General features: G+C 38.6%; 2 protein-coding genes across 2 annotated transcripts; one reads left to right on the top strand and one right to left on the bottom strand.

Annotated features, from left to right (window-relative positions):
* The first annotated feature begins 809 nt into the window (after window positions 1-809).
* On the top strand, window positions 810-1,799 carry LOC137287732 (histamine H2 receptor-like). Its single transcript, XM_067820118.1, has one exon. It carries the CDS (start codon window positions 810-812, stop codon window positions 1,797-1,799), a length of 990 nt encoding a protein of 329 aa, XP_067676219.1.
* A 5,042-nt stretch (window positions 1,800-6,841) lies between these two features.
* On the bottom strand, window positions 6,842-9,111 carry LOC137287731 (uncharacterized). Its single transcript, XM_067820117.1, has 2 exons — window positions 8,745-9,111; window positions 6,842-8,515 (listed from the first exon to the last, which is right to left on the bottom strand). Exons 1-2 carry the CDS (start codon window positions 9,109-9,111, stop codon window positions 8,220-8,222), a joined length of 663 nt encoding a protein of 220 aa, XP_067676218.1. The 3' UTR covers window positions 6,842-8,219.
* Window positions 9,112-10,692: the final 1,581 nt, after the last annotated feature.

Genomic DNA, 10,692 nt, shown 5'->3' with positions numbered 1-10,692 from the left:
TGAAGAGAAAATACATATCTTTTAGCCCTTGCCTTATGTTATATACGAAACGGTCTGGAGTGATAACAGGTTGTTATGTTCAAGTGCAGTCATACCACCAATAATACATAGTCATTATGTCGTGTCGTCTCGTCGACGTGGTGGCGCATGATAATGCGTCCGTTCAGTCCGACGACTCTCAGTATTTACTGTGAATATGTAACTGAGGTGACATTGACAAGTCAGTGCTTAATGAGTTTCTGGGTGTTAATTGAAATACTTCCCCACACGCTGTTGAATCTGAAATGAATTATTGTGATGTGATAATGATGTACCTCATTATTTGTTGCTCAGACACATGTGTGTATATAATTATACACTGTATATGAAGTCGTGTTCGGGAGATCGGAATGATACATACTAGCCAACTACAACGTCAATACAAACCAAGCAAAATGGCGTGGCCGTGATATGTGTTTGATCTGATCCTGTTTTTTAATACACAGATGAATCACAGGCTGCTCATGAAACAGTTGGATACTGAAAATTAGAGCGTAAACAAGATACAGTCCATTTGCTCCAACAGGATTACAAGGGAACAAGCTCTTGGAGGCATAACAACCAGCACCGCATCGGCTTCAGTGCATCTTTATGATTTGTGACGATTTCAGTTTGTCTCTTATGTCAACTTGAATCCGTTGATGGACAGTCGAAACAGATTATTCTCTGTTGATGTATATAGACTTGAACACAGCATTGTATGACTGACTAACAGGATTATGTACAACTATCAGATTACAAGCAAAGCCATTGGATGACTACATCCGTAGATGCTAACAGAGATGAATGAACAGTTGGGGATGAATCAGACTGAAAATATCAATTATGACACGAAAAGAGATGCCTTTGTCCTTGGAGTCACCTATCTCCTGGTATCGGTGTGCGTGGTAATAAGCAATGGTGTCACTGTTCTGGTGATCGTCTTGTCCAAACAGCTACACATGCCAACACTATGGCTCATAACGTTCAGAGCTGTATGTGATCTTAGTTTTGGAGTCTACTTTTTAACATTTGCAGTACCATCGGCCTTCCTTAACCGCTTCGCCTACTCTGACGGAATGATGGGTGTTGCAACAGCCATTTCTTCTTGGTTGACAGGCCAGATAATATTCAACATAGCTCTGGCAGTCATAGATCGTTATATAGCAATATCAAGACCACTAACCTATACCCGACTCGTCACTACAAAGGTTTTCTTTTTTGCCATTGGTACCGCTGTGTTGCTCAGTGTGGGAAGGTTTTGCTTGATAGTGTTTCCTGATATGGACTTTTATTACAGCCCCTATATATGTCTGTGTTTGGTCGATTTTGACACTACGCCGACTATGGTGGCAGCTGTGGGCATCCCGCTTCTAACACTCGCCATCATCGTCATAACGTCATGTATGATCGCTGTAGAACTGAAGCGAGGAATGCAACATATTCAGTCTGCAGGCACCGACGATCATGAGAACGTCTTAAAATTTCCCTTGATGGTAACATTGGCTGCTGGCGTCTTCTGTCTCTCATACGTCCCCTTCATCATCGGAGTGATGTGGAACCTGTTGGGGTCCAGACCACAGGTCCCAAAGTCTCTTGCCATGGTATCAACTGTGTCTGTTTTGTCCAACAGTCTGTGGAACGTCTTCATATACACTGGTACCTACAGGCCCTTCAGAGAAGCTCTCTTACGTTTGTTCTGCAGAGCCTATTTACGGCGACAAAGACGGGCTGAGATTCAAAGACATGCCCGTGTTCCAAACAGGAATGAAATTCAGTGAACATTTCAAGACAAGTATTAGTGTGTGACCTGACTCATTAATCAAGACAATAAGAAAAATATAGAATACGGACAAAATTGTGGACGAAGAATAAATCAGTTATTTATGTTTTGGGATAGGTGAGTCAGCACTTCGAGCAATATCACGGAGGGGTACACCAGAAATAGCCGTCACCCTTTGTACCTATGTGGGAACAGGAACCCGGGCGTCCAGACTGACGAAATATGCTTTAACCATTAAGCTACTCCCAAGCTACCCGATGTCCCCACGTTTGGCGTAAGATGATCAAACCAAGTCAATAGTCAAGTTATCCAGGGCTAAGCTCATTATCACCTGGCTGTTTTTTGGAGATACTTTTCACTCACCTCTGTATTTCGAATCATGAATATGGGGCATTTGGAAAACAATCTGTTGTGTAAGCATGTATCTTTACATTGACTGGAAACTGAACACGAAACCATAAAGTAATTCAGAAAGTAATTATCAGAACCACCCGTATGTTTATAGTAGCAAAACAAAAGTCTCGTTAGCCTAAGATCTCGTAACCTTTCTCGTAGCATTCGTACTTCCTGTACTGCAACATAGGAAATATGAATGCTACGAGAAAAGTTACGAGATCTTAGGCTAACGAGAGTTTAGTGAAACGGGACCCTGTAATCGTGGCAGATGAACTTATCCAAACCTCGATTTATCTTACTATCTAGATAAACCACCCCTCTTGGGGATCAAACATAAGAGAACCAAAAAAACTGTTTCCAGAGATGCAATTGTGGCAAGTTGATTCATTTTGTAGTACAAACAGCAAATGGTTGCATGACGTTAATGTATGCGGTCATTGTCAAGACTCTGGCATACAACCCCCAAGATATGCCAGTGGACCATGTAATCCAGAGGCAATGTAACATATTACATATAGCAGATGTAACCTCCGCCAACTGCAATATCTTCCCAAACCTTCCTCCTCGGTGACTGTGACTCGGTGATTTTGAATTTGGTTGAGGTATTGCTTACCAATCCTCCGATTGTGAAACCCGTGAAGATCCGGGTTAGAATTCATCTTCGATAGCATATGTTTATCGTACGAGGCGATTAACGAGATCGGGTGGCCAGGCTCGCTGACTGGGTTGAGAAATGTCACCGTCCCCCAAGTTGACTAGATCGATGTCCATGCCGTTAATACCAGGATAGTCTGATCCATATCCGATATTTGCAGACCTCCGCAACATAGCTGTAATATTGCTGAGTGCGGCGTAAAACTAAACTCACTCACTCAATCACACCTCCGACTGCGAACTGATCTCTCGAGCAACTGTTATATGTTTTGTATTCCGTGAGGTTAAGTTAAAATAGGATATATGTCCCACTTGTGATGGACAGCAGTTAGCCACCGAACCCATCCAAACCCAAAACGAACGGAAAAATGTGTATGACCGGTCAAAATAGAGTTGCCTATGTCCGTTGTTAATATGTTCTCATTTTATGCACAGTGTGTGCTGAAATTTAATATGATATTAATGATATTTGTGTAATTATATTTGTAATGGCTTGATGAGTATGAGTATGTATGAAACGCAGAAAAGGTCACACACGGGAAGGGAGAACACGTATGTTTTCTTGAACGATACAAATTGATCTTGTTACCATGTTGGGTTTTTTGTTTTTGGTTTTTCTTTTCTTTTTTGTTTTGTTCTGTTTTGTTATTTGGTTTGTTTGTTGTTGTTTTTATGGGTTTTTTGGGGTTTTTTTGTTGTTGGTGGTGGTGGTGCTATTTTGTTTGGGTTTTGCTTTTCTTTTCTCCTTTTTTGTGATTTTTTTGTGTTTGGTTGTTGTTTTGGGGTTTTTTTTGTTCTTATTGTTGTTATTGTTGTTGAGGTTTTGGGGTTTTTTTTTCTTGGGGGTGGGTGGGTTGTTTGTTTGTTTTGGTTGTTTTTTGTACATTTCCTTCTGGCTTTCTTTCATATTCTCTCAGTTGTAACATACACATGTATGTGTATGTTCCAGTCTAAATAGTGACGCCCATGTCAGTCGTTCATTACTATACTCTTGTAGTTCCATATGGTGGTAATGATATGTGTGCTGCTATATTTCTAATAACTTTATTGCACTTTCTTAATAAAGCACAAAGCCTAATACTTTATTAAGAAAGTGTAATCCCAAATACAGCATAAGTTACATTTGACCACTTTCTAAATGGTATTGTGTAATCATGACTTGACTGGTATTTCGCATGCGAAAGGGAGAAAGGTGATTCACAGAGGAAGGGGGTGTGTGTGTATGTTTTGTTCGATGATAGAAACTGACCTATTTCATGTTGAGTTTGTCAGTGGATCCGGAACAATATCTTCTAGATTACCGAATAACAGCTCTATTTCACTGCTGAAACAAACGCCATATCAACGGCTCTTAAATATATTGAAAGAAATCCTAAACAGAAACAGTATATAATCTGTTCAGACTCTCTTTCTTGCCCCCAGGCGATTAAAAGCTTATCACTGACCTATTTCATGTTGAGTTCATGTAACATTGTTTCTTCAGTGTAATTTCTGTTTCTGACACATTTACCTCTCATGTATTACTTTTTCAGAAGATGATATTAATCTGAAGGACTGAGGATGATATTTTATCTGTCTTATCTTGATTATGATGATGATATTAATCTGAAGAACTGAAGATGTTATTTTATCTGTCTTATCTTGATTATGATGATGATATTAATCTGAAGAACTGAAGATGTTATTTTATCTGTCTTATCTTGATTATGATGATGATATTAATCTGAAGAACTGAAGATGATATTTTATCTGTCTTATCTTGATTATGATGATGATATTAATCTGAAGAACTGAAGATGATATTTTATCTGTCTTATCTTGATTATGATGATGATATTAATCTGAAGAACTGAAGATGATATTTTATCTGTCTTATCTTGATTATGATGATGATATTAATCTGAAGAACTGAAGATGATATTTTATCTGTCTTATCTTGATTATGATGATGATATTAATCTGAAGAACTGAAGATGATATTTTATCTGTCTTATCTTGATTATGATGATGATATTAATCTGAAGAACTGAAGATGATATTTTATCTGTCTTATCTTGATTATGATGATGATTTTAATCTGAAGAACTGAAGATGATATTTTATCTGTCTTATCTTGATTATGTTAATCGTCGTGTCGGTGTGGAATTTAGAAAAAATGGGTTCTTAGCATATTGGCATGTCCCAAACAATTAGCATTGTCGACATGTTACAATTCCTTTGTCGATATTTCTATCAGTATATATCAGTTATTCAATTTTGTAATTTATCAACTTTTTAAACAAAGTATCATATTTATTACAGAACATATTTGTCACCAAAACAAAAAGAATCTATTGCATCAGCTTACTCTGAAATATGAATTTAGCAATCAGAAACTAGATCACAACATTTTATGTTGATCGTGTATAATTTATATGATATATATTTTCATTCAGTCACCATCTCATTCAAAATGTTCTGGCTGGCGACCTCACGGGATATGGCGTTTCGCCGTTGCTGTACTTGTATGTTTTGCCACCGAATAAAGTGCTGTGGACCCACTCATGGACTTCCGTGTCTAACTGAGTGAGTGTCGGGTGAGTGAGATTAGACGTTTCTAATTGCGACACCAGTGAGATGTTGTTCTCGATTGAACAGAAGAGTGTGAGTAAGTCAGTTGGAATTCCAGAGCTCCAGATAATGTTTCAAGCAATTGGGCATTTACTCCCATGTATGTATGAGCCTTTTTGGAGGAGTAACTATTATTTTGCTTACTCCCACTAGTTAAAAGTATTGAGTACTTTTACACAGTTTCCTATCCTTATTGGGTCCTTAACTCTTTTAAGTATATAAATATACATGCATCTCAATAGACTAAATATCTTTAGTAAGAGTCATATTGCCAAACATTTGGCAGCCATTTCTAAATACTCAGCATGGAAGTCATGTGACTATTAGAGTAAACAGTGGCTGCGGCTATGATAGCTGATTTACTCCGCTGTTAAGGAGTAAATGAGTAAAGTACGCAAGGTGTTATAGACCTACTGGGTTTTAAGTGATACCTATGCGTCTTTTGTACTCCCAGTTTTGTAATTAATTGAGTAAATGTGATTGTTAGTGAGTAAAATACGCTCCTTATCTGGAGCTCTGGATTTCACAGCGCTTTTAAGAATATTCCAGCAACATCACGAGTGGAAACACCAGAAATTCATTGAAGAGAAGAGTCTTTGCATAGCTAACACTAACGTAAAATCTTGGCAATCCATAGTGCATCGTTCATATGAAAGTTTGAATTGAGGACTTTGAATGTTTTTGTGTTTGCGGAAAGGTGAGCGCATCCTGCCTCAAACCGATGACATGTGTCGCAAGACAAAATAGGAAATACAGCTGTGGTGAAATCAGAAAAACGTCAATAAATACAGAAAAGAAAGGGTAAAGAAAACCTGATTCCCAGAGGATTACGATACTCAGTCTGGCATGGCAATACCCGAATGAATCGCATGTTCCTTGACTTCTTTTGAGTAGTGTATACAAGGCACACACAGACAGAAGAAAGAAATCCGTGGTGAATGGTACCTCCGTTCTATTGTTTGGACAAATATTGTTCCACATTCGGTCTTTGGAGAAACAGTGGGTTTTTTTTATCAAGAACAGGTTCTGTCTGTGGTTGGGTAGAATAGGCCTTCAACAACCCATGCTTGCCATAAAAGGCGACTCTGTCGTAAGAGGCGACTAATGGGATCGAGTGGTCAGGCTTGCTGACTTGGTTGGCACATGTCATCGGTTCCCCAATGCGCAGATCGATGCTCATGCTTTTGATCACTGGATTGTCTGGTCGAGATTATTTACAGACCGCAACCATATAGCTGGAATATTGCTGAGTGCGGCGTATGACTAACCTCACTCACTCACTCAGTTGCAGCTGTAATTGTTCATAACGAAGCAGCTGTAGTAACACACCTACAGCACCAATACTGAAGAATCTCCATTGGCTCTAAGTACAAATTAGAATCGAGTTTAAAGTTTAATCACTGGCATACAGCTGTTACCATGGTGTTGCACCAGCATATGTGAATGAACCTTTTCAGAAATATACTTCAAGTAAAATCGTAGTCCCCAATATCAGTCACAAATCTCTGTGTCTCGTCTTTGGAACTCTTTTCCTTTGAGTATCGAAACCTCCCCATCTTTTTCTGAATTCAACTGTTTCGGCATTTATATAAACCCTTTTCTCCAAATACTACCGTTGAGACCTGTGCTTTGAGCAACCGCAAGAGACGAGAAATAGCGCAACAAATGCACCTCACGATAACCGGTTGTTTAGCCTTCAGGGTGGGCACTGATATTTATGTGTCCGGACATAGTTAATACTTTGGCAAGTCTATATTTAATGGCCTGTCTAAATCTGAAGAATGATATCTAGAATCTAGAGTAACTATGTATAGCATCACAACTAAATAAGGGTTTGCCAAACATCGTTGGTAACGCGCTGTAGATTATGGCAGCGATACTTTTGTGCGTAACTAAGTCGTTCAGGTCTCAACTAGACAAATCCTTCTGATTATCGTTACATTCTGCTGTGAATTTACGTTTCAAACAGAAACACATATACTCACTTAGATTTGCAACAACTAACAGCTCTGTCTCCTGGAAAGGAACACCCTTTGCATACCGTATGTGCCGTATCGCCTCCATTACAAACCGCCCTCGCCTTTTTGTTACGACATTGTAACACCAGTGTCCTTGAAGTCACTGCTGTGGTGTATATCGGACATCTATGTATGACAATAACAATTTATTGTCTCAGTTACGTTGTACCATTATTGCCTCGCAAAACGATCCGCATTCCGCATTTGAATTCGCATTTTGATAAACTTTCATCAACGCATGCGCTGAAATCTGTATCCGGTCACTGCATGTATTGACAAAAGTGGGGAAGTGTCATCTTGTCTCTTGATAGTCTTAGAACATGTGCTTTCTTAAATGCAGTCCAGAATAAATCTTACATATGAAGTCTATTCTCCAAACACCATCTATGACATCAAACGAGCATCGTAATCTTTATGTCCTGTGTATCATATTGCTTCAGAGGGCGCAGCACATAACATACTCTCTTCTGTTTTCTTTACATCAAAAAATGTTTTGGACGGTCGTGGTCGTTGCATGGACGTCTTTACTCGTCGGGTGTATTTCACACGATAAAAGGTACGCCCAAAGGTACGCCCATAAGTATGCCCAACACTTGCGCTACGTATGACCGTATAAACTCTCCGCTTCATAACCAGGCCATGTTATTGACTGAATGGTCTTTTACGTCGCATGCACAAACTTTAGCACATCTGCCGTTCAAATGTTCGAGTCAAACCTACAGGGATTGCATGGAAGAACGTTAAATGACAAACCGACCGTTCTCCAGACAAAGAGGTAGGTGAGGGTCTACGGAGGCTGGTGTAGAAGACTGTCCTCTGGTCTTCTTCTCAAGGGCGGCACAAAGCAGTCCCCGAAAATACATTTCTTTCGCACGCATGTTCATAAGCTCATTTTCCCTGACTTCCTGTTCTTCACTGACTATAGCACTTGATATTTCCATCTGTGTGACCCTGGCCTCAAGATCTTGTGACCGTTTGTACATGTCTAACATTTCTTCTTCCTGTACTGAGCACTTCCGGGTTAAAGGGGGCGCATCTGGTGAAACAGGACATGCATATGATCAGTCGAGCTAGTGCAGTGTATAAACAAGTAAATGTCTTCCATTCGTTGAGATCAAACGTTTGCTTGTTTCCATAAAGGAGTTTATGTTTGGATACTGAAACCATAATTTCTTAAGTTTGTTTTCAGCTTTATCAAATTCACGTAAGATTTTTTCTGCAATTATACCACATAGTTCTCAGTTAAGTACGTTGTTAATACTGACCTGTAACCCTAACTTCCTCTTCGCCAAAATAGAGGGTATCGACGCCAAGCTTGAGGAGTTGTCTCCCTTCATCTGAGGTCGCCATGTTCTTGAGCGTTTGAGCACAAAACGAGTGGATCATGAGTGTGATAAGCAGGCTGTTTGAAGGTTCGAGGCCGCTAACAAACACGAACTCTGGTGGAATGAACAACAGTCTGGCGACATTGGCTCGGAGGTCCTCCAGCTCACGTCTTTGGAAGTTGTCAAGGTTACCATCAACGTGGAACTTGACGTTTTCGTATCCTGATTCTGCAGTGTCATTTGGAGTCATTGAGTATTTAGCATCTTTTTCAAACTGATCGGGAGACACAATGGTAACAGCTACCATATCGGACTACATTATTAAAACTGATAGGAGACACAATGGTAACAGCTACCATATCGGTCTACATTATTCAAACTGATAGGGAAACACATTGGTTACAGCTACCGTATCGGACTACATTATTCAAACTGATAGGGAGACACAATGGTTACAGCTACCATATCGGTCTACATTATTCAAACTGATAGGGAGACACAATGATAACAGCTACCGTATCGGACTACATTATTGAAACTGATAGGGAGACACAATGGTAACAGCTACCATATCGGTCTACATTATTCAAACTGATAGGGAGACACAATTATAACAGCTACCGTATCGGTCTACATTATTCAAACTGATAGGGAGACACAATGATTTGTTTGTTTTGGTTGTTTTTTGTACATTTCCTTCTGGCTTTCTTTCATATTCTCTCAGTTGTAACATACACATGTATGTGTATGTTCCAGTCTAAATAGTGACGCCCATGTCAGTCGTTCATTACTATACTCTTGTAGTTCCATATGGTGGTAATGATATGTGTGCTGCTATATTTCTAATAACTTTATTGCACTTTCTTAATAAAGCACAAAGCCTAATACTTTATTAAGAAAGTGTAATCCCAAATACAGCATAAGTTACATTTGACCACTTTCTAAATGGTATTGTGTAATCATGACTTGACTGGTATTTCGCATGCGAAAGGGAGAAAGGTGATTCACAGAGGAAGGGGGTGTGTGTGTATGTTTTGTTCGATGATAGAAACTGACCTATTTCATGTTGAGTTTGTCAGTGGATCCGGAACAATATCTTCTAGATTACCGAATAACAGCTCTATTTCACTGCTGAAACAAACGCCATATCAACGGCTCTTAAATATATTGAAAGAAATCCTAAACAGAAACAGTATATAATCTATTCAGACTCTCTTTCTTGCCCCCAGGCGATTAAAAGCTTATCACTGACCTATTTCATGTTGAGTTCATGTAACATTGTTTCTTCAGTGTAATTTCTGTTTCTGACACATTTACCTCTCATGTATTACTTTTTCAGAAGATGATATTAATCTGAAGGACTGAGGATGATATTTTATCTGTCTTATCTTGATTATGATGATGATATTAATCTGAAGAACTGAAGATGTTATTTTATCTGTCTTATCTTGATTATGATGATGATATTAATCTGAAGAACTGAAGATGATATTTTATCTGTCTTATCTTGATTATGATGATGATATTAATCTGAAGAACTGAAGATGATATTTTATCTGTCTTATCTTGATTATGATGATGATATTAATCTGAAGAACTGAAGATGATATTTTATCTGTCTTATCTTGATTATGATGATGATATTAATCTGAAGAACTGAAGATGATATTTTATCTGTCTTATCTTGATTATGATGATGATATTAATCTGAAGAACTGAAGATGATATTTTATCTGTCTTATCTTGATTATGATGATGATTTTAATCTGAAGAACTGAAGATGATATTTTATCTGTCTTATCTTGATTATGTTAATCGTCGTGTCGGTGTGGAATTTAGAAAAAATGGGTTCTTAGCATATTGGCATGTCCCAAACAATTAGCATTGT

Source organism: Haliotis asinina, chromosome 6 (assembly GCF_037392515.1).
Source record: "Haliotis asinina isolate JCU_RB_2024 chromosome 6, JCU_Hal_asi_v2, whole genome shotgun sequence".
In the NCBI taxonomy this organism is placed as follows: domain Eukaryota; kingdom Metazoa; phylum Mollusca; class Gastropoda; order Lepetellida; family Haliotidae; genus Haliotis; species Haliotis asinina.
This window is presented reverse-complemented; position numbering and strand designations above follow the sequence as displayed.